At 35.6% G+C, this 24634-nt stretch overlaps 2 protein-coding genes across 2 annotated transcripts; one reads left to right on the forward strand and one right to left on the reverse strand.

Moving 5' to 3' along the window:
• Nucleotides 1-119: 119 nt before the first annotated feature.
• Nucleotides 120-10609, forward strand: LOC140856564 (DNA polymerase kappa-like). The gene is made up of 10 exons (XM_073254236.1): nucleotides 120-155; nucleotides 292-387; nucleotides 462-492; nucleotides 3238-3357; nucleotides 4078-4206; nucleotides 5357-5448; nucleotides 5724-5835; nucleotides 7388-7695; nucleotides 9515-9753; nucleotides 10199-10609. Exons 1-10 carry the CDS (start codon nucleotides 120-122, stop codon nucleotides 10317-10319), a joined length of 1284 nt encoding a protein of 427 aa, XP_073110337.1. The 3' UTR covers nucleotides 10320-10609.
• Nucleotides 10610-13596: 2987 nt separating this feature from the next.
• Nucleotides 13597-22970, reverse strand: LOC140859652 (uncharacterized). The gene is given in 6 exon segments (XM_073261733.1): nucleotides 13597-15158; nucleotides 15526-15706; nucleotides 18795-19859; nucleotides 20014-20478; nucleotides 21922-22829; nucleotides 22832-22970. Coding segments are annotated over 6 exon segments (3720 nt in total). The 3' UTR covers nucleotides 13597-14196.
• Between the last annotated feature and the right edge of the window lie 1664 nt (nucleotides 22971-24634).

A 24634-nucleotide genomic window follows, 5' to 3' on the forward strand; every position in this document is an offset into this window, starting at 1 on the left:
ACAGTGATTTTTACCAAATTAGCTTTAAACCAACATATAGATACTGGTTAAATTTATGTTTTTTTTTTTTTTTTTTTTAATTTATGAGTTCACAAACTGAGAATTATCTTCTTCTCGTAATGACATGCATCAAACTTAAACAAGGTGAAAGGCCAGTGACTGTTCCTTCTATAATTATTTTTTTTCTCTTTTCTAATTGTTGGTATGATGATTATTTTGTCTTGAACTGTTATGTTTTATGGACAACATATCTCAATAGTGTTAAATTTATCTTTCCATGTCTTTTGCTAGGTTTGTTCAGATATTAACAAACCCAATGGGCAATACATCTTACCAAATGACCGGAAGGCTGTGATGACCTTTATATCTTCACTACCTATAAGAAAGGTATTTCTGCCTACTTTATCGAACTTCAACAGATTTCACAATTGACATTGGAAAACGTGTGTTTTTTCCTGAAGGTTTACATGACACGGACACATGGTTTCCTCTGTATATATATGTATTTTTTGGTCGCTGAGGCCATTTGAAGTAGTTTATTCTGATAGAGATATAATATTGGATAGGAAGAAATATAACTGAACAAGTGGCTCAACAAGATTCACTATGGTGGAGTTGAATCGACGGATTAGGCTAGTAAGCTAAGATCTATTGATGTCATCATAAAATCAGAAAATAGTCCAAAAAATCATATAAAATATATGCTTATCTCTTTAATTTCTGGGTAATATCTTAGTTGTTTTTTTTGTCTCAGTTCCTTTGCAAATATGATCTTTTTAGCTTACAAAATGATCTTTAAAGGGAAATGCATGGATTAAAGGCATGAAACCCGGACTAGACACCAAATCAGTGTTTTAGAAGCATGCTACAGTATGTGGGCGGCCAAGGAACCACCGTGCGTATACAATATGTGGGCTGCATTTGCGAGTGCATGATGTAGTTGTTATCTGTTAACTATTTAAAAATAAATGTAATACATTAAATAAATAATAAGATGATGATAAAAATATTTTTTGATCCATAATAGCAATATTAATAGAAATAACCATTGACAATTAGTGTTTATTACTTAGTACCTAATACCTAATAGCAAGAACTGTAAATTATATATTTAAGATTATTAATACCTATATTGGGCCCACTCAAAACCACATGGAACCACCTTCTTTGCATGGGCCCGCATAAGAGCGGGCTGCATATGTAGCTCCGGAATGTTAAGAGGGCTCCCAGATGGAGCTGCATAATGCTAAATGGACCACATTTTTTGTCCATAAATGGTATGATCACACAAAATAACTGCAAATAGGCAATGTGGTGCAGTCAAGGAATTGCATGTGCATACGCTGGCGCAAATGTGGCTGTATGCACTGTATTTTAAAACACATCCTGAATCAATTCTTATCATAAAATATTCACTATTGCTTTGATACACCATCATACTGCTGATATCGCCAAATGCAAACAGGCAAATGAAATTCACTCTTTTTTAACTGGATTATCTTTTGAAATAATGGAGTAGTGGTGATAGTTTTCATGCTTTGTATTGGTCACATAAAAAAAATTATTAAAATTGTTGATCTCATGGTTCAATAAGTTACATAAAGAAAATTATCATCACTATTGACCCTATGGTGTACATGGGTTCTCTTCAATTGTTATCGTGTTACTTGACCTTTGTTTTTTTCATCACCTTTACTGTGACTTTTAGTGTGGCTCAGGTTATTTTCATTGAGTGAAATTCTTTTGCACCACCTGTATTCTCAATTGAGTACACTTCTCTAATCATGTGTTGTCTTATTTGCAAAATCTATTGAATTAGTTCATAGAGTTACTTTTGTTTCACATAAATTTCCATATACTTTTTGGTAATGTTATCTTGCAATAAAACCTTCTCCTTTCTATCCCTTCTGAAAAAAAGGGCAGATTTTGTGCATGAGGCTCCCACCATGGTAGGGTCTGTAGGGGTTCAGATGCACACAGCCTTAACCCCACATGCAAAGAGGTTATTTTCGTGTTTGAATGTGCCTTCCCAAGTCACAATGGAGCAACCTTTACCATTGAGCCAAAGCCTCACCCTCTTTTCTCTATCCCTTCTAAAGCCATTGTAATTTGTTTATCACAAAAGATCTACTTATAGCCCATAAATATAAGAATAAAGACTGCCTGACTATATCCAGGTTTTTCATTCAACACTTTTTTGGGGAGGGGGATGTAGTGGGTGGCTTTTCTTTCTTTCTTTTTTTTTTTTTTTTTGGTTGGTGGGGTTGGGGGGGGGGGTGTGGGGTTTAGATTAGTTGTTGGTTGGTCTTTCTAACCATGAGATGGGATAGCAAAAGAAATAAACTTTGAAGGCAATAGAAATGATTCTCAATGTAGAATTAGTCAACTTGATACTGGATTGTCTTTCCCAGAAATTATTGATTGGTCAAATCTGAAGGGTTCCATACACACTGGTAATGACATTATTCAAGGAGAAGCATAGTATTCAATGCATGGTCCTTTCATGATCTGTTTGCTGCTGTTGCTAAGGAAATTTTGCTACATTCTTTGCAAAATATTTTAGCATATGTTAGAAAGCTATATTGCCTGGTTAATGATTCTTTGGCTGTTCTGCACATAGTGCATTTGTGATAGATGGACTATTTTTTCTTCTCTATCACTTTAAATTAAGATATTAGGATATGTCATCTTTGTTGCTTTAAGCATCATTTGTTTTTGTCATTGTGTCTTCGATTGACTGACTGACATTTGGAAGATCTAGTAGTCAACCAAATAGTCTTATTTATTATTTCTATTTTTATAGAAGATCTAGTAGGCATGATTTTACTAAATTTAGGGTATTTTCATTTTCTTTTAGCTGTATCTCTGAGGCGTAATTTTTTGGCTTGCCCCATTTATCATCTGGCTGTGGATTAATGAGGCCATAACCATTAAGTTGATTTTTCCAAAATTTAGTATACTTTGTTGGTCACTTTTCATCTTGGTATGCATTTTTTGTTTGAGTGTTGGTTGTTAGTCTTTTGTCCAATCTAGTGAACATTCTTAGATTTTGGCAGAGTTTTGGTTATTTTACTAAAGATTATTAATTCTGCGGTCTTGCACATTTATGGAAAGTTTAAGTTTACCTTTACACTGCAGAATTGTCTTTTTGGTTGTTTAATTGGTATATCTAATAATATTCAAAAGGTCTAATGTGTCATTAAATCTGATATGTTGCTTAAAGATCTCTGGATACAGATAGGGGAATTGGTAAGGTGACTGAAACCATTCTGAAGGATGTACTTGGAATCAATACTTGTGAGGAGTTGCTGCAAAAGGGTGCATTCCTGTGTGCACTGTTTTCTCATTGTTCAACTGGTTGGTATAGGTACCATTAATTTATTATTTTTATCTTTTCATAGATATTGAGTATTTATTTCTCAAAAAAAAAATCCAGTATAGAAAACAAATATGGGAAAATCAGTACTATAGAAAATAAAATAATTATTAAAAACTGTTGTTTTACTTATGTACAAAGGACTACTATCATGAGAGTATTACATCATCTATGAAAATTTTTAGATACATGGTGTCAGTATGGAACTCATGTAGGTTTTTGCTGAACCTTAGCAAAAATTCAGAATAAGTGGCAGGGAGGGGAAACATCTCTGTCTATATGATAATGAGATATAAAAGAGTGAGTTTGAACTTGTGGTTCTATCTTGGAAACTCTGTAGCTAGTTGGTTATGCTATCATTACTGGAAACTAAGTTGCAGAGTTGCAGGCATATGTGGTTGTAAGTCAATGAAACCAACAACTTCTGAATAAGTATGTAAGCTCCATCAAGCATAACATGGGATGAAAAACAATTTAATATTATAGGAGCTTTCCAAGAATTTGCAGCTTTTCCTTTCTGATTATTTTGATTTTCTAAAAGATTTCTTACGCTTCTTGTAAGATTTTATATATGATTATTTACAGCAAAAATAAAATTGTTTGTCCCTACTTTCTGAATCTTATTTATGTTATATAAATATTTTATGTGCCTCTTGTATACTGATGGTGGCTAAATGTTGTCCAATTGTACCCTGCTGCAGACTTTTTCCTTTCAGTCGGGCTTGGCTTAGGAAGAACGGATACTCCTGAACATAAGTTGCGTAAGAGTATTAGCAGTGAGAGAACATTTTCTTCCACTGGAGATGAGCCATTGCTTTTACAGAAACTGGGTAAAGATGTTCTACTTTATTTTCTTCTTTCTAGATAATTATTCTTTTGCTTATTGATTGGTTGTTGTGTATTATGTGGTATGATTGGATGTAAAGATGCAAACCACTATTTCTGATATAAATAGTTTATCATAAACGATTAGTATATTGACATTTTGAGGAAGGAAAAGGAAAAAGGTAGAAATAAGAAAGGAAAGAAAGGAGAAACGGAATTTCAAATAATGGGAAAAATATGATGAGAGAAAGTTGCATTGAGTGTCTGTTTAGGAGGAGAGAGGGAGGGAAATAAGCTAAGCTGACTCCATCAAAGGCACAATTTGACTTTGGTGTTTGGTCATCGCCCAATAAAAATCACCTCAATATAAAGAAGTTAGTTGAAGCCCTAAAATAGCCTACAAGGTCGACTCCATCTAATCTTGTATATGTACATGTGTCCATGCTCCTATTATATGTAAATGAGGAACCATTAGATGCCAACCATTTATCAAAGATAACATCCGGAAGTTATCATTTGTAACAGTAATGACCCTCATACTATTGTATATTAAATTTGAAGGACTTCTACTTTTCTGCAGCTTATTTCTGTATTTATGTATTGCCTTTGTTCCAGACATGGTTATTTGGGACATTGATGGTGCCTGATATTGAAAACAATAATTCAAATGACATGATTCAAGGTGCGACATAAGCTCTTTTGGCAGTAGGCCTTTAAATTAACCCCTTTCCCCGAAAGCTTTGGACCATTCTACCTGTTCTTTCTTTTGGGCTATCAACATTCCACCTGTTCTTTCTTTTGGGCTATTAACATTCTCTTATGGGCTATTAACATTCTCCCCACATCAAATGTCAATAACACTGCTTGAAATCTCTTCACATTTCATACTGTGTGGATATTCTGGCATCATGCCATGACTACTGAACTATGGCAAATTTACACATTTTTTGACAAAATATTTTCTTCCCCTCCGACATGCTAGTAAACACTTTATTCCTTGTATTTGGTGATTCATCTTCTAAGAAATCTTATTCAAATTTTGTTGTTCACAGTGTGCAAAATTTAGAAGTATTCCATGTTATTTATTTCTTCTATGAAGTGATCATCCATAAATGGTCGATAACTGCTTTTTTTTTTTCACTTTCTTTGTTGCAGCGGATATTGCAGAAACATTATCAAATGACATGCAGAAGGAATGTATTTGGGGACGAACTTTGACACTAAAATTGAAGACTGCATCTTTTGAGGTTTCTTTTATTTTTTATTTTATTCCCAGCTGATATCTTTCTGTATAAGTATTTATTACTGGACACCTGCAAAACTTTGAAGTTTCCTAGCAAAAAAAAACAAAATGTTTCATGATTACACCCTACACAAAAGTGATTTTGGCACCTTTCCCAGATTCCTGCATAGAATTTGTGCTTGTCGAGCGTGCATATTTTGTGAAAAATTCTTTTCTACTGTAATTGTGTCTTATCCTCTACCTATCATTTCCATATGTACTGACAGTAACAAACTGCAGGTTAGAACTAGAGCAGTATCACTGCAGAAATTTATTCAATCAAAGGAGGAAATCCTAACTTATGCTTCCAAGTTGTTAAAGGCAGAACTTCCTCTTTCTTTGAGGTTGATGGGTATGCAGAATGCCTGTAAATTTCCTTTAATGATCTTCAGTGCATGTTTGTTACTTCCAATTAAGACATATATTGTTTTGGAAGTAGGACATCGAATTTCGAGAATTGCAATGTATGATTTAAATTCAAGTATTTCATGAGTTTTAACTTGAACTTTTGAGTGGCTAAATTGTTATTAATTAGTGTGCCACATTAGCCTGTCTATAAATCTGAAATTAGAGCAGGAAAATTAAAATAGCTAGTACTTATCTCGTTTATACATAAAAAAGATTATTTTGACCATAATTATGTTGGTTTTTAAATACTATTATTATTGGGTCAGGGTACTGTTGAAGATTTATGGGAACAGCCAGGATACAAGTACATTCTGATATTCAAGCAGTCTATATTCATGCATTCATGTTCTATCTTCCAAGATCATGGCTGATGCTTCAACTTTTAACGAACGTAATGTTGCCACAAACTGTAATGCTTCAACTCAAATTCCAGGTCCAATGTTAACTTCCAACACATACAACTTGTGGATCCTCTATGGCTGCCTGTACCTCGGTTCAAGAACATAACCTATTTCTTAATATGGAGAATTATGCCTCATCTGATAAGTTAGGCAAGAAGAATGCATCTGTATATGTTGATCTTCTATTATGGTTTCTTGATAGTTTATCACTCATCTTTTTGCTCAAGCATCTCAATTTCAGTTGTTGTCCATTGTATCTATATTTACGCAATGCTAGTCCAAACAAGGAGAATATGTTGAAGGCAGTGCTGCCAATCCAAATATTGTTTGGAGGAATTGTGCTTCCATCCAAATAATATTGGACCTAAGATTTGTCAGGCCATTATCACCTTAAAAAGAACTACCAAACATCAAAAAGATACCGAAGCTCAACCAACCTGTCCATCTCAATTTTGAAGTCAGTTGGAAAATACCTAGAACTTATCTAGGAAAACTCCCGTATGTTGAACACTATGTCAAATTTTTGCTTTAGGACTATATAGAACTAGTTTTCTTCAACATTCTTTGCTTCTGCGCACTCCAGAATAACCAAATCAGTATAGGATTACGGTCATATGCATTTAAATTGGCATTCACATTATTTCAAATATATCTCAACAGTTTATAAGAGAGGAGTGTGATGCATCAGCAGTGGTGATTGACTCAAAGTAATGTAAATGGTGGACTGGAAAGATAAGGTAGCAAGAGATATCCAGAACAGGCAGCTTTCTTATAAGTTAATAAAAGTGAGGTAAATATAAATGGACGGTTGAGATTACACGGGATGGTTTTGTCTTCTGGCTCTCATGGATGTATTTATCCCGGGACTGTGTAATATATCCATTCGACCAAAAAAAAAAAAAAAACATTAATCTGATGATTTTGAATTTGCACTTGGCTTCTTGCATTCATCTGTTATTTGGTAAATTCAAAATTGAAGTGTTTGCTGTATTAATTGGCATCAGATTTAACTAAAAATGATTAATAGGTTTCTAGAGCTTCTTTCAGGTGGTCTATCTATTTATCCTTGATTGATATTGAAACTTGTCTTTACAGGCCTGCGCATGTCACAGTTTCGTGATGACAAATGTGGTCCTCTTGATCCCAGGCAGAAGACTCTTGCAAGTTTTGTCGTCTCAGGAGATGTTACAGCAAGTGCTACATTCAGTGACAAGCATCAAATATGTGATGCACAAACTGATCTGTCAGTTCATCGTGAGAGCTCTGCCTCAAATGATGATAAAATCTCTCTTTCATATGAAAAAAATGATGTACTTGCATCGAACCAGCTGTCTTGTGGACTCAGGTATGCCTCCACCAGTGCAGACGGAATAGAAAATATGGGTAATGAGTGCTCAGGGAAGGTTTGTATCTGATTCCCAGCTTTGTTTTTGTTCGCGTGTCTTTTTTAAGCTTGTGTTTTTAGTTTTGTCCTATCAATTAAGACCAAGTAATTAAAATGGATACTCTGAAGGACTATTGAACCATATGCCACCATATTGATATATTAGTAAAGAAGTGCTCTGGAGACCATTGAACCAAACAATGTAAAGCAAAACGAACAAGACAATTAGGCATTTTGTGCCTATATTGATTCTGACTGTTTGATATAATTAGATAGTAATCAGCTGATAAACCTGAGTTATTGATTCACATAAATCCCCTTTGGAGAAACCCATTCTTTGGATTTTAGGATTGGACAGAAACTCTCCTAAAGGTGATGCACTGATATCATATTAACAATGTCTCACTGTCAGCCATCAGATATCAGTGACAATCCTGGTACACATGTTTCCTCGTTCTTCTTCTGATATTGAGGCCTGATATGTGAACACTATAAAGGGCTTAATTTGATTGAGATCTTTGCTTATGAAATTGCCTTTCTTTTATAAACAGATTTCAATACTGTTGAGCACATAAATTTATTGCTAAGAAATAAAATGAAATCTGGTCCTCTTTCAATGTGGATTTGATTCTTTCAGAGTTTTCCCTTAGTGCTCTTTTACTTGAATTGTTTACATGGATGTAGATTAGGATATGCTCGAACATAATTTTACTCTGAAATCCCTTGGCTGTCACCATGTGACTGTTCATGATGGATTGTGTACATTGTGAAAGCAGGGTTTCATCATTGCTTCATCGTATCAACTCTAGTCTACCATAAAAGCTTGTAGTGCATTGTTGAAAGTTGGAATTACAGATGTTCATCATTTATTGCATCAGAATGAACTCCTTTTTTACTCTTTTTTTTTCACCAACCATCACCCCTAAATATTATTCATCAATTTTTGACCTTTGTCCTTGGTCAATCATCATGATAATTCTTAATGTTGATTAGGTTCAGAAATCTTTTAATCTTGCGCAGGATAAGAGTAGAAATGAAGTGCACGAAATTCTATCGGAAAATTTATATGAACATGAACAGAATTTTTCACTCATTACAATTAACTCGTGGAACATCAGTTAAGAAATGCTATAGTGATACTAAGAAGCATCTTTATCAGGTTAGGCATCAAAGCCCTTGAGGTAGGTTTTTAAAGACTCTACCACTGGGCATAACTAGAATTGGTTTCCTTTTGTTCAAGGGTGTTAACTTCTCAAGATGGACCTGAGGCCCTTTTCTTCCATACGGGATCAATAGTTTCTCAATTTGAGATTTTTTTTTGTCAGGGGCTGATGTGGGAAGCCTTCTTAATTTTCCCAGGATGCCAAAGCAGATGACCAGAACTTATGAAAAAGTCTGCAGATTTTCAAAATGAACATCAGTGAGATAAAGCACTCATCTATTTTGGTTGTTCACCAATTCTACCCTAAGGTGGAATAATAAACTAGGCAATTAATCCCTCTAAGACATCCTGGGAGCTTGCTTAGCTGTAAACTGTTATAGACATTTCGTAGTTCATAGTACAACTCGAATGAATATACCAAAGCATTCACTTTAAAGAAAGTAGGTAAATAGACAACTAATTTTATTTCGACTCTTGATTTATAGCCAATTTATGTCACCAAATTTGGCTTAAACATTGTGATTTGAAAGATCTATGATTTCTCAAAGTGGCATGCCTCGCTCTCTCTCTCTCTCTCTCTCTTTTTTGTCTTGGTCTTTAAGTTATAATCCGTCTTACATTCTAATGATATTTGTGGGTTTTGAATCATGTCTGAAAGTTTTCTTCCTCTGCACAGTGTGATTATGTAGAGACAGAAAATGAGATGATTCGCAACTTCTCTGGCCATAAAACAATAGCTGCATCCAGTCAAAAGATAGAACCTTCATGGGTAGATGGCTATATTTGCTCTATTTGTGGGATTGAAATGCCTCCAAGCTTCATTGAGGAGAGGCAAGAACATTCAGACTATCATCTAGCTGAGATGCTTCAGGAGGAGGAATCTGTGTATGGCACAGAACACCTTACACAGGAGAGGTACCATGAACTAACCTTGTGATTTAACCAGCTTCTCAAATTTCAGGAGAAATGGAGCTTCTGTAGTTTATGATTTGATTATTTTGCATGCCTGCTTATTTAAAACTTTTGTTGTTTTAGCCACCTTTTCCTACTAAGATTATTTTTTGTTACAGTGCTTAATGTCTTAGCTTTTAGTTCTCTATAATTTCCCCCATTTTAGATTTTTTTTAAAAGCTAAGTGTCTGGTATTACTTGTTAAAAATTCATATAGTTAAAGCTATTATACATTACAGAACAAATAGCAGGTTCAAAGTTGTAGGTAATGAAAATGTTGATCTCCTTACAGTTTATCAAACTTTCATGTCTGAGAATTTAGGCATGTTATGGGGTGAGTTTTCAGTATCTCCCTATCTCCTCCTTGTGGGATTAGGCTTATTCTGATTATTGTATTGTCCTTCATCAGGTCAGTACGAAAGGCACCACAAGCTAAAGAAAATGCTCGGAAGAAGCAGAAGACCTCTCCTAAAGGGGGAAAGCATATCCCCATTGATGCATTCTTTATCAAGGGCAAGAAAAGTTTGTAGCATTAGCATTCTTTTAGAGATGTGAATAGGTATTGCTCCTTTTTATGTCCCATTTAATAAAATTTCTATGTAGATACTGGCTCCTAAAATTTCTGTAACAAACATCTCTTGATTTATGGTAGGGAAATATGCTCGCATATCACGAAGTCAATTTAAGATTTATGTATAGGGCTTATTAGCCCTGATATTACCAAATTGAAAATTCTGTTAAAAGCAGTTTTGTGGTCTTCCTCTTCCACTATAATCACTTGGTGTTATGTTATCAATAGTGAGAGAATTATTTCAGGTTTTCCTCTTGCACCTTAATCACTGGTATTGACTGTATTATGTTGGGTTATGTATATGTTTATTATGTCAGGTCATATGATGGTATTAAATATGAAGAGGCTTTAAAGATTTTGTTCTTTTGTTTTATCCTAAAATTTTGGAATAAAAGTTATAGAATAGCTGTTGTGGCTATATATAATTTAAGTCATTTTGTGCATTTATATTTTCATAATAGTATCATGATAGAATGTTGAAACTATTAGAGCATCTTGATTCTATCGTAATACTGTGGTTATGAAGAAATTAATTGCTGCATATTGTAAAATTTGAAACTGAGAGTTAGGGAACATGTGGAGCTGTGATGAAGCCAAATGCAAAATATGATTTTCATGGTCTAAACCCATTTCTCATGTCAAGCACGGATCAATTTCAGTAATGCTTGACAGATGATATCGTGTTATAAAATTATAGCTTAGTTGAGCTTTGTTCGTGGCATCAGGAGACTTTCTGGTGCCAGGCTATGTCAACAATGATGAGGATGAAGGTTGGGCAGATGCTTGGATGGCCTAAGAAAAGCGTTTGATTGTGCATTTGCCTGTGGCATTGATCTTCAGGACAAACCACTAACTCGATAAGTGACTAATTATTATAAAGAAAGGGAAAAAAAGTAGTTGTGGTAAGAAAAAAGGTAAAATAGATCAGACAACCAGGAGATGATTTTGGTTTGCAGTCAATGGTGGTGATGCGGCTGCTAAAATGAGAACTAGATGAGCTAGCCATGACACCAAGGTATTAGGTCCTTGAGAGCTTCCTGATCTTGTCATTGTATTATAATTGAAACTTTTGTTGATCCAGAAATCCAGAAATTGAACGCCCAGCTTCTTGAAATAAATGAGATTATCAATGATTAACCAGAGAATGCATCAAAAAAGATTGACCTGCGAAGGAAAGGCCCCCATCAGCACCACCAATCTAGGATGACTAATTATCTATGTCTATGTCAATTTGAGTTGGGTCCATCGGATTGGCCCTCTCTGTCATGTAAATAGGGTGGGTTGGGTTTATATTTTAGCAATCCGTTTAAAAGCTAGTCAAACGATTTATCTCGTTTGGATCGGCAGGTCGGGGCGGGTTATATATATATATATATATATATATATATATATATATATATATATATATATATATATATATATATATATATTTATTTATTTCAAAAGAGGGTTTTAATGTTATTGAAGAGGTAATTGATGAAGAGGAGGAAAAAGATTAAGAATTGAATGATGACGACCATAATAATGATATGGAGGATAATTTTTTGGGATTCTGATTTATCTCTAAATTAGTTTGAAAATTGAAACTTAAATCCTTTTAAGTTTGGATTGTATTAAGTATTTAATTTAAGTTTGACAATTTCATTTTATGACTTTAAGAATTGAGATGGGAGATTTGATAGATTGATTTGAGCTCAAATTGAATATGAAATTCAGTTTATGTTATTGTTTACTGATTTTTTTTTTTTTGAATTTTGATGGATTGGTCCGTTTAATCCGTGGTCTATGACGGATCAGGTCTGATTAGAGTTTTTTCAATCTGTCAGTTAAATGGGCCAGCCCGCTCTGATCCGTTTAGAGATGGGTCGGGATGGGTCAGCCCGTCTTGACAACTCTATCTATGTCAGCCTATGGTATTTTGAGTGTAAGTATGTACCATTCTGGTGAATCTAAAGTTCAACCTCTAGCTGACATCCCATTTGGTTTCAGTTAGATCCAAATGTCGCTCGTTATATTCTTATGGTTGTTCACATTAAAAATGCAAGTGGGATAGCAACAATGCCATCAGTGGCATACTTTGAGATCTCTAGAGCGGTGAATTATTATCTTGGAGTAATTCTTTGTGTACTGTGCGGTGCAGAAAAAATACATCGATTCATATTATGCCATATAGTGCAATGAATAAGAAAATATATTTAATATAATTTAATTTTTTTTAAATTTTTTTTAACTAAAATATCATGTTCTAATATTATGATATCTTATTACATCCTATAAATAATTATCAAAATATCATAAAAAGCTAATAGAATATCATAAACATGATATTTTAATCAAAAAAAATCTGAAAAAAAAATTGAACTGAATTGAATGTTGTGCTATGTAGTGCAATGTGATGAAGCAGTGTATTTTTTCTACACCGCATGTAATGCACAAAGAATTTCTTTATTGCCTAGATATCATGAGGTTGGATTTACTGGGAACAACACTAGCTGTTCTAACGGACATTTTTGGCTGTAAGATAGGATTATGTCAACTTGTGAGCAAAACTAGGATGCCTTTCTGAGACTGTTTTCGTAGATATTTTCACTATAGAAAAAAAATCATCCATAATTTTCATTTTATTTGAGTTATTAAGAAAGCCTCGATATGACCCCGATAGCCCCGCAGGCTTTTTGCAGAGATTTTCTTGGGCGCTGCGAGGGTGCAAAAGTTTTATTTTAAAGCTATCCTCCAGAAAAAGTGCACCCCAAAATAAAAATAAAAGAATACGAAGAAAAACCAAATTCTTCTAGGGGTTCTGTGAGGAGAGATGAAAGTTCATTTTATTAGTTCTACCATGTGAAATATCTTGTGATTCGATCATGAATTGTAGTTGGCAGTTTGCTGAACTTATGTTTTGATGGAAAAACATGAGAATTCTGATATCATAACACAGAATGCTCTCTCAAGACTTACTGCAGTGACTAAAATAACCTTTCCAGATGGATAACAGAAGATACAATCCAGCACATCTTTTTACCAGCCTGCTAAATCAGCTTATCCACAAATGACCAACATCAGAGATAATGTAAAATATGCAAAATTTGAATGTTGATTCAGAATTCTATACCTAACACACCACCCAACACCGCCCCCCCCCCCAAACAACCAAAACACACACACACATAAAAAAAAAGGAAAAAAAAAAAAAAACACATACAAAAAGAGAAAATATCGATTGAGATTAAAGCGACTGTACTGCAGCAGAGGCAAACCATGCAAAAATGTACCACAGAATGCACTTTCAAGACTTATTATAGTGACTTAAATAAATCTCTGCATGGACAATAGAAGATACAGTCGAACCACCTGCCCCTGCTAAGTCATCTTATATACAAATAACCAACACAAGGAGAATTTATTAAAACTTGGATATGTGAATGTTGATTTATGTTCATACCAAAAAAAAAGGGTGATTTAGATTAAAGCTGTAGTGCTGCAATTAGACACAACCACACAAGAAAATTAGTAAGTTCTTCCGTTTAAGCATTCTAATGTGAAAGATGCAGATAGTATGGAATGAACCTATGGTATTGGAATCAGAACCTGCTGTTCCTGATATATCATGAGTAACGTATTATAGTCAACACGATTAAAGGATATATGGATCAGCTGTAAAACTACTAAAGTACTTCATTACCTTTACAAATGCTGTTACTCTCACAAGACCTCAAGTTTTGCTCTTTCCCTCTACTCTTAAGGCAGGACTACCAAGTTTTCAGCCCAAAAGCTTTGATATTTGACGCTTCTACTCCAGTAATTTTATTTTGTCATATCATGGTGGCGGCAGCTCTTTATCTAGAATGAGTTAAAACAGATCTTATAAGTGTTCTGGCACTTTCTAGCTGGTGCTTTCCATCATCAATGCTGTGATGGCCCTGAAGGTCTCTCTCTATTTTTAGATAGATCTCTTGTAAAGAGCTGGACATAAGTTGAAGTTCTTCCAAGCAAGCATTTTCTTTATCCAACAACTTCACACATGTAAAATGGACCAGGCCTAAGACCAAGTCAAAGTCTGCTTTTTCCAGCCCAACCTCCAGACCTGCCAAGAAGACACAGCCCACAGCGTCCAATATTTTTGGGCTTCCCTTCTTTAGAAGGATCACCAACATCTCTGTAAGCTTTCTAAATACTGAAGGCTCCAATGCAGGAAGATGATTGCCCTCCACATCTTGGCTAATTTCATTAACTGCATATAACTCAGTCTTGCCCAGAACAGAAAGCCATACTGGAAAATTAAGCCCAATAATATCACCTAAGTTTGAATTGCCACCTTTCTCTGTCACCTTAATCAGTTGGTTGCAGCCTAAGCCTAGTATAAGAACAGGCAGCCATGGCTTGGCAACAGAAACAATATGGAATGCATACTTTAAGCCTAGATATGATTCGATGGATGTGACAAGGTCAAGAAGATCATTGGCAAGGTAGAATGCTTCCGGTGGTGGTGCTGAAGTTTCACTAGAATTTCTGAGCACTAAATGGAGTAACTTGGCAGCGTAAGTGAAGGAGCTTTTTAGATATGTAAGCATCTCTTTTAGATCATCTTCCTTTAATGGTGGCTTTTGTTGCCGATGCCTTCCAATGGCTGAGACAACATATCTAGCATAAGATGATGCAAACATCACGCACCTTCCCTGGTTTTGGTCAACAAGGCTCATGGTTGCAGCATCAACAACAAACTGAAGAATTGACGTGACCAATTTCATCGTATTTTGTAGCCTTCTAGCTTCAGGAATATCAGTTTTGAGCTCATCACCTACAGGAGGGTACAAGGGAAGAAAAAAAAAAAAAGAGATCACAGAAACTGCAACAGTGAAAATGGAAAAACTGGTGGAAAAAGATGTTTTCAAATCAGCTCAATAGTCCTCCATTGATTGTCAGGTGGGTTTTCCTTGCTTGTTCATCAATTTTTTTTTTTAAATAATTAACTCTGAAAATGGAAGAGGTGGAAGTTTCAGATGTTTTATCATTAAGAAAAATAGCATACTCATGTCAGTCTTGGTGATAATTCTCTCTCTCGTTCACTTGGAAAAATGCAAAATATCATTCATTCGTTTGTTAAATAGTCATATATTCTCTTATTCTGAGTTTCAACTGAACAAATATATTATATCTCTAGCTACCTTTGGTTTGGTTTAATGTGCCATCTAGAGCTGCCTTCCGCTTGGATTTGCGGCGCATTGCAACTTTCTCTTCATGATTGAACTTGGAGGGCTGATCACTAGAATTTTCATTAGCGGATTCAGAAAAGAGTTTATCAGCACAGTTGAGTAGGTGCTTCAATGGATTGTCCAATAATACCTGCTGAGGGGAAAACACTAATCAAGATAAGTACCAAATGTGGGATGACTATCATATTCTGTTATTCAGAGGCATAGCATTTCAAGTCTGAGAGTTTAAGACATACAACTAAAATCAATCACTCAAATCTGACTTATAACTTAAAAGGCAGTCTGACCACCGGATGGTTGGGCTAGTACCAATGCTTTCAAGCCGCCAATCCAAGAGTCTAGGATATGAGTTTTCAGGAATGTAATGGGAGCATTGATGTTAAATTAAATAAACATTCCAGCTTTTCAAGAAAACAATCATTACAGTCATTTTTTTGTGAAAGAAGTTCCTTATTTAGATGTATATTAGAAATCAACATGAACACCATAAGAGCCACTTGATCTGCATCTTTTGACTTTCTCCTCTAGATAAATGTTGGAATTATTGGGAAAGTGAAATGCATGTGGATTCAGGACAATTTATCCATGTAAGAACTAGAGCAGCCTTCAGTCCATGGTTTTGTGTTCCAGCTAAAACCAAAATGAGATCTATCCAATGTCAATCTTTTGATCAGCCTTGGTTATTCAGCTAAAACCAACTAATTTCATCCAATTCTGAAGTAAAGCCAATTGAAATCAGTCACCGTGAAGAATTAGATGTATATGTGGCCTATCTAAATTATCTTTGGCTTATTTCTTCATTATTATTGCATCAAGAGAGGAGAGGCTTGCGCATTGGTGTCCATTGCATTCTATACATTTTCTCAAGATTAAAAGCTCCAATTTGAGTGGCAAGAAGTCATAGCATTTGGGCATTAGGTTCCCAAAATACAGGATAAAAATAAACTTCTTTCAGTCATTTACTATACTACATTGTACATGAACAAGAATCATGTGGATCCAGAACTAGATTCAGCCTGTAAATATGGAGTCTCAATCTCAGTTTGATTTGAACCTCTCAGTGTTGAATTCAAGTTAAATTCCGTCCCCTTTCATTTTATTAGACTCGAGCAGAACATTAACAAACCCATATACAGCCCTTCTCAATATGCTAAACAAAGTTTTGAGACATACCATGCTATCTAGCATAACATTTTGGAACAAAAAAGTGGAGAACTAAAGAATGTAATGATGAATGCACGAACCTTTTAGCTTGTAAAAAGTGAAGCCCATAGGGTCAAATAAGTATTTACAAAAACAAAAAAAAAAAACAATTTTGCACCTCAACAGAATCCCCCAATCTACAAATGCCAAGAAGTCATCCAATCATCAACCATTTGTTGCCTCCTTCATTTTCTAATAGGCTTAAACATATTAACTAGAAGCTTGAAACCACAGTCATAATTAATCATCTTTTTGTTTGGTGTGAACTTAATTATCATGTAGCACAGTCATAGCTAGCTTCCTCAAATCCCTTCTTTTCACCACCATCTGTCTTGCAGATTTCTCCACCATTTGGTCAAACAATACAATGAAAATTTCAGTGCCCCTCCTACAGATGCTATTCGTGCTCCTGCTATTTACTAATCCAGCATATACGCTAAAAGAGTTCAATTAAAACAAAGGTTTGCATTCAGATAGATGCTCAACTATCTGAAATAGGTCAATCGAAAGAAATTATCTTTTCCACCATATTTAGGCCCTGTTTGGCTAAGCTTTTAGAGTGCCAAAAATCACTTTCTGACCTTCAAAAAATACTTTGGGGTGATATAGTGATATTTGGTAAAAAATCGAGAAATTATTTTGACTTTATCGAAAAACTAAAAAGGTCTACTTGGGAAAAGCTCTATTTGAAGCTTTTCCCAAAAATACTTTTTGGCTAACACTGAAAAACTGTTTTGATTTAAATAAATTTTTTTTAATGACAAAAATATCCACTAATAAATCTCATAATTATATCATATTATATCATTATACTATAAATATAATATAATATAATCATAAATTAATATTATAATATATTATAAATATATAATATAATATATATAGTATTATTATATTATTAAAATATAATTTGATATAACAATATTTACTAATAATATAATATTATTATATTATAATAACATAATATAATCAGTTATATTATAATTTATTATTAGATTAGATTATAATTAATATATTATATTACATTATAAATTATATTATAATTATAATAATATAATATAATATTATAATATTATGTTATATTATATGATAATAATATTATATAATATAATAATATTTTAATATATAATATCATATTATATTATTCTCTACTATACAACACTATGCAATATCTTTTATTGTCATTTTATCATACCAAAAGTACTTTTTTATTTTAGTTACTAAATATATATTAAAGCTCCTAAGTACTTTATCAATGTGGTAACAAATAGCAAATAGCTTTTTGTAAAAGCTCTACTTTCAAAAGCTCCAAAAGATCTACTGCCAATAACAATCCCAAACAAGGCCTTAAATTTCACCTTGTATAACTAAACAGCTAATGACTTGACATCAGCTAATCATAAAAAATCAACCTCCATCATGTGAGTGATAATAATACTAAACTAGAGCTTGTATTTGTCATTGTTCTTAACTATATTCACATATACACTTATAATTTGTTATCATATGCTGGTTTCATGCTGATTGTATTAACTATTTTAATATGCATAAAGGAAGAAGCAGTCAAAGACAAAATGCCTCATTAACTGCTCAGGCAAAAGTGTACAAAGGACAACTAAAATTCCAGTTTCACAAACAATGTGCACAAGATTAATGAAACAAACAGAAACAACTTGCAGTTTAGGTAAGCCTCACAGCTCCAATAAATTCAAAGCAGAATAATGGAACCATTGATCATTCTGAACATAGTATTAGCAAGATTTAGAGCTCAAAATTCTCTCTGACAGACAAAAATCAGCAGCAGAAAATTCAAAGAAAGTGTGATACAATAGACATCATCACATAAATGCAACTATTTAGGAAATTCTAAATTATCATAAGGAAAACAGGAAAAGAGCTACTTCTAGAGATGAGCTTGTTTCTTATATGCTATCTTCAATACAATGAACATCATCATGTAAATACAACTAAGATAGGAAATTCTGCATCGCGCAAAGTAAACAGGAACAAGAGCTTACTTCTGGAGATGAGCTTGTTTGGCGTAAGCTATTTTCATGACTGAGATTGCTGTTAACAGTGGAATCAACATTTTGAAGTGACATGTATAATGCAAAAGCTGCATAGGCCAAGACAGGTGCTATGTCAAAGAGCTCCCGGTGCACACATTGTTCAATACATACCTGAGAAATGATTCTCATAGCAGAGAATGCCATTTCTAGATTTGGAGATTTTAGCACATCATTTCGAGTATCGTCACTGGTAAGCAGTTTTTTCACTTGCCATGCTGCTGCAGCAGCAACAGAAAATTCTTCCTCGAAATTTGACATGACAGAATTTGATGATCCTTTTTGATTTGCACAACTTGTTCCCATTGAAGTTTTTAGTAGTACATTTGCTTTGTTCTTCTTCATATATGACGCAGCTGCCAATCCAAATTTGTTAAGAAACTTAGAAGCAATAACTTGCAATTTATTTGTCAAAACTTCAAACAATTCATCAAACCAACCACAAGAAAACATCAACTTGTGAGCTGCCTGTACTACTTCTTGCTTCTGTAGATTATCAGAGAGCCCAACTGAGCTCACTATAATAGTCATGCAATGATCATGTAGTCCCACCAAATTATCTAGGGAAACAACAGAAGCAAGGCTTAAGAGAGCAGCCTGGGCATGCTCAGAAGATGCTGCAGCAAACAAACCCTTCAACTTCTCTGTTGACAACAACTGGTTGAGAGTTGCTTTACTAGACAACTCACTGGATAGACTCTGGCATATATTGGCTGAAGCAATCAGTAAGCCATCAATCTGATCTAGATCAAGACCCTTAGGTGAAAGAGCTAAACTGGTAGAGATTCTGAGAAGTTCCGTGAGAGACCTTGAGGATGATCCCTCTGTCACAGCAAATTCACAGAACCTTGCCCCGGCAGTTGGAGACCTTTTTATTAGTGAAATGCAACGACTACATGCCTCTTTCAAATTCAACTTTGAAGGAAAGTAAGATGGAATGAGAAGCCTTGTGATTTTTTGAGCAACACGTGGGTGATCATTTGCAAGTGAAGATAATAAAGCATCTAAACTCACCACCTGGGAAAAAAACAACTGAATTTATATATAGCATTTATCAGAATAAATTATCCCACTTAAGAATGCAGTGATGAGCTGAACTCCAAAAGTCAAAGAAGATAAGATCAAAACAAAATAACAAAAAAAAATGCAGAAACAAATTATGTGTATTTACCTTATTGAATTGGAAAGTACGAATATCTCGAATGGCTAAAAGAAGATCAACAACAGCCACTCGAACAGAGAGTACGGGATCCGAAAACATGCAACCCAATCTTGGGAGGAGTATTTTCATTATTTCATGGCTCTGTGGATTGTCAAGCAAATATATAATACCATTCACTGTTGACAGTCTTACCTCATTGCACATATCATGCGACATGTTATCGATAATGCTGGCCAAAAACTTAGTTATCATTGATGAAGGAATAACTTCCCAAAATAGATTAAGGATGCGACATGAACCCTCAACTGCAACTGTCCTCACTTCAGGACAGTCATCTAGAAGCAATTTATCTAATAAAAAGAACTGTTTATTAAGCAAGGCATCTTTAACTTCTTTTGTGACATCTGGATCTTCAAGTGGGAACATATCTAAGAGCAGATGCAATGCATTTTGACGAACATTGGAGTTGGCAACCTGCCAAATTTCATGGGTGAACAGTTACATACAGCATAAAGGAGGTCCATAATCAAGAAATTTGTCCGATCTTAAAAGCGAACTGCCTTCCAAGCTTGGCAATAAAATTAAACCAACAAGAACAAACAAGAGAACAAGTTTTGTGTTATATATCATTTGTGACCATTCAATCTACAAGGAAAGAAAAGTTAAAATCCTTTCACTCATGGAAAACAAATCAAAGAGTACTTTCTTCACCAAATAAAGGCACAGCAATTGATTTTCTAGGCACCGTGTATGTTGGATCTAATGGAAAATATGGTAGAAAAACCACAAAGCATCAAAATTTAGACAAACTATAACAAATTTGAAAATGATCCCATGTAGAAGTCCATCTTTTGATGTAACAGTTATCAGCTTCCTGTTAAATGATCAAAAGCCATACTTCTATAATTCTCACAAGAAAGAGAGAGCAGTCCATATCCTACCTGATATTTCCTTAATTTTGACAATTATACCATGTTTGTTCTGCATCCCCTTTTAGGCTGTTAAATAAGGTAATTGAAGAAGAAGAAGAAGAAGACAAGAATTTCTCATCAGGAAAAATGTAGTCCTAATTCGAACTTCTATACACAACAAAATATCCTGCAGAACCTACAAATAATAGAGACCCATCTTTAAAAACTTTTTGGGTTACAATTTTGAACCAAACCTAATCAGAGTTGGTTTTGGATTTGGTTCCAGAGTCAGTCAACAGGCCAAACTTTATACACGGGTTGCTATTCCGATTATTTGGATCGTCTTTTCATTTCTTTACTTGTTAGAAAGCAATTCTTCCACATTAAAAAAACTCGAATTCTGTAAGTTCTAAGGACATCTGGAATCAGTATGATGTTAGATTCCATAAAGATCAGAGGCTTAAAAAAAAAAAAAAGACATGGATTTGACCAACTCAGAGTTCAATTACATAAAATTACTACCGCTGCTACAAGCTTAATTCCAATAACATCGTATACCCTGAATTGAGCTGATAACATTTTACACAGAAAATGATCTTTTGATTATTTGAAAACAACCATACCAAATATACGTACACACACTATATTATTTTTAATTGGATTTTTCACTGTTTTCCTTTATTTTGATTAATACTTATCATTTCTACGTAATTATCAACCAAGACTGGAAAAATTAAAGCAAACTATTGAAACAACCGCCAAAACTGGTGAAAGTGAAATTCATCTTATCTGGCTGAAAAAGAAACAGAATTCTCAAACTTTGGAAACCATCAAGCCATGTCTCGACTACAAATATTCTCAACAAAGTTCAAATCTTGGATGTAACACGAAGGACAAAATGAGAGGTGCTGCCCAGATTTGGTTATAAAAGAAAGATCTAGATAAAGGGTTTTGCGAATTACTTAAAAGAAAAAATTATAAAGAAACAGAAATCCAAAGAACACACCTGCAGTGCCCGAAACAGCAAAGGCTCTACAAGACGGAAGAGAAGCTTCTCAACACCAGCAGTCGCCCTCTGCTCAATAAAACTACCTAAAACCCTCCGGATAGAGGCTGCAAGCGATTTGGAACTTGCATGAATGGCTCCTTCTACCAGTCCCTGCAGGAAACCATCCTCAATTTCCTCCCTCAACGAATCCTCCGAGCCCTTCCACGCCTTGAAGAGGATATCAGCATAAGCTTCCAGCACCGACTTCTTCCCAAAAGGAATCTGAGACCTCATCAAGGCAAGAGCTTCCTTTGTGAGCTGCCCATTCAACCCCAGCATAAAGGCGAGAAACCGCCGACCCTCCTCCGTCTTCAAATACACCGGCGTGATGACACAGCGGACGAGGAGAAGCCTCAAGTCCTCAATGCTGTCATCCACATAATCGAACAGCGAGAAGGCATCCCGGAGAGCGCAGACCCTTCGAACATCAGCCTTCTTGCCCTGCGTCAGCGACCTTGAGAGCAAGAAAGGGAGTGACTGAGAGATCAAATTCTCCCTCCCGGGGAGCTTCTCCTTCCACCACTCCTCGCAGAGGGCGGCAACCTGGGACAGGAGGGCGGAGTCCATCTCGTAGAGGACGAGACCATCGTGGAGGGACTGGGCAGCGGGGAGGAGATCGGCAGGGGAAAAGAGCTTCTTTGGATGGGAGATGCAGAGGTGGGCGACGTAGGCGTAGGCGCGGAGGTTCTCGAGGTGGTCTGCTTCAGAGGATGAGGCAGCGGGGCCGGCGGCAGGAGATCGGCGGTGACGGGAGGAACGGCGGGAGCGCTTGGAGGGGGGTGAGAGGGAGGGGCGAGCGGCGGAGGAGGGGTGGAGGGAAGACTTGAAGGCGGCGAGGGAGCGGGAGACGGAGAGGAGGAGGGCAGGGGAAGGGTTGAGGAGAGGGGGGAGGAGGGGGAGATGGACAAGATTAGGGACTTGAGGGCGGATTTGGGGAGGGAGGGGGCAGAGGAAAGGAGGTCCTCGGCGGAGGGGGAAGAGGAGGAGGAGCGGAGACGCTTCTCCATTGGCATTGTAGTGGGGAGGAGATCTTAATGCCTTCGTTTTGGACGTTCCATTTGGGGGGAAGAGAGGAAGGGAGTGAAGATGAGTCGAATTGGGGGTTTGAATCGTCGTATCCATTTTCGAATGGGGAGGGGGTTTTTGGCGCTCGCTGGGCAAGTGGATTCTGGATTGACGAAAATATCCTTGTATATTGTGACCATTACGAATATAGATTTTAGTATTTTACAATGCTGCTTCAATTTTTTTTTTAAAATTTTTTACTATTGAATTTTTTTCAACCACCCATTTTAAAATGGATGGCATGATTTATCTATCAACAATTAATTTTAATTGATCATGTACATAATTGATGCAGTAAATAATTTAAATTATAAATCTCCAAAACATCCATCACTTCCTTTTTTTTTTCTCGATATAGCACCACTACTTTCTATCTTTGTTGCCTTCAATAATTGACCACTAGACTTCACTCCATCCATCACCTTCCTCCTCTTTTCTCGATATAGCACTATCTCTTTTCATCTATATTGCCTTCAATGATCAATGGAGGAGGAAGAGAGATGGCATGTGGTGGCGAACCTGAGCGGAGGAGGAAGGAGGTGGCATGGAGTGGCGGAAAGATAGTAGAGGGGTGGATGGAGGAAGAGGAGGAAGGAGGCAAGTGTACGGTAACGAGGTGAGCGGCAAGCCTGAGTGGTAGAGAAGTGGGTTGAAGAGGAGGAAGAGACAGTGCGCGGTAATAGGAGGCAGAAAGACTAGCGGTGAAGAGATGGACAGAGAGGAGGAAGAGGCAGTATGCAGCGGTGAGAAGATGAGCGATGGAGAGATGGGTAGAGGAGGAAGAGTGCGGTTTGTAGTTGTCTGGAGGCAAGCATCGGAGAGATAGGTAGAGGAGGAAGAAGGGGGTGGCATGCAGTGATTGGGAGGTTGAGTGGCAAAATCAAGCGGTGAAAAGATGGGCAGACAAGAAGGGGGTGGGCAGAAGATAAGAAAAGGGGGTGGTGCGTTGCGGCGGGAAGGCGAGTATCGAGCTTGAGCGATAGAGAGATGGATAGAAGAGGAGAAGAAAGAGGGCTGCTTGCGGCAACGAGAGACAGAGAAAAATTACAGAAGAAGGGGATTAAAACTAATAAAATATTATTTTTTAAAAAAATATTAAAATATAAAAAATAGTGATGTTGTAATATTTTAAATACCTTTTATTATAAAATATTATAAAGAAGTACTATAATAAAATCCTTACAAATACATATTTTTACTCTATTTTATTTTAATTATAAATAAAATTTGTATGAATAAATAATAACTAGTAAATAAATGTCAAAAGAATGAGCAAAGTTTTTGATCTTTTATTTTATTTTTAAATAAATAAATTAATGATAGGAAAAGGATTGATTTTTTTATATTTTTTTGGTAAAGAAAGGACTGAATCTTTGATTTATGATTAGAACGTAGAAGGCGATGGGGAAATGCAAGACAGGGAAAAGCACGATATATTACAGGAGTTCACATAATATAGTAGTATAGATGTATTTTAAGCTAACTCCATGAGATTTTGGGACATATAGATAACCATGCTATGAAACATGTCGTAGAGGATGTGGCTTTTGTAGATCCAAAAATAAGGTTAGAATTTGGAATTAGAGCAGATCGAGTTCCATTTTTA

This window comes from Elaeis guineensis, chromosome 1 (assembly GCF_000442705.2).
Source record: "Elaeis guineensis isolate ETL-2024a chromosome 1, EG11, whole genome shotgun sequence".
NCBI classification, from domain to species: Eukaryota; Viridiplantae; Streptophyta; class Magnoliopsida; order Arecales; family Arecaceae; genus Elaeis; species Elaeis guineensis.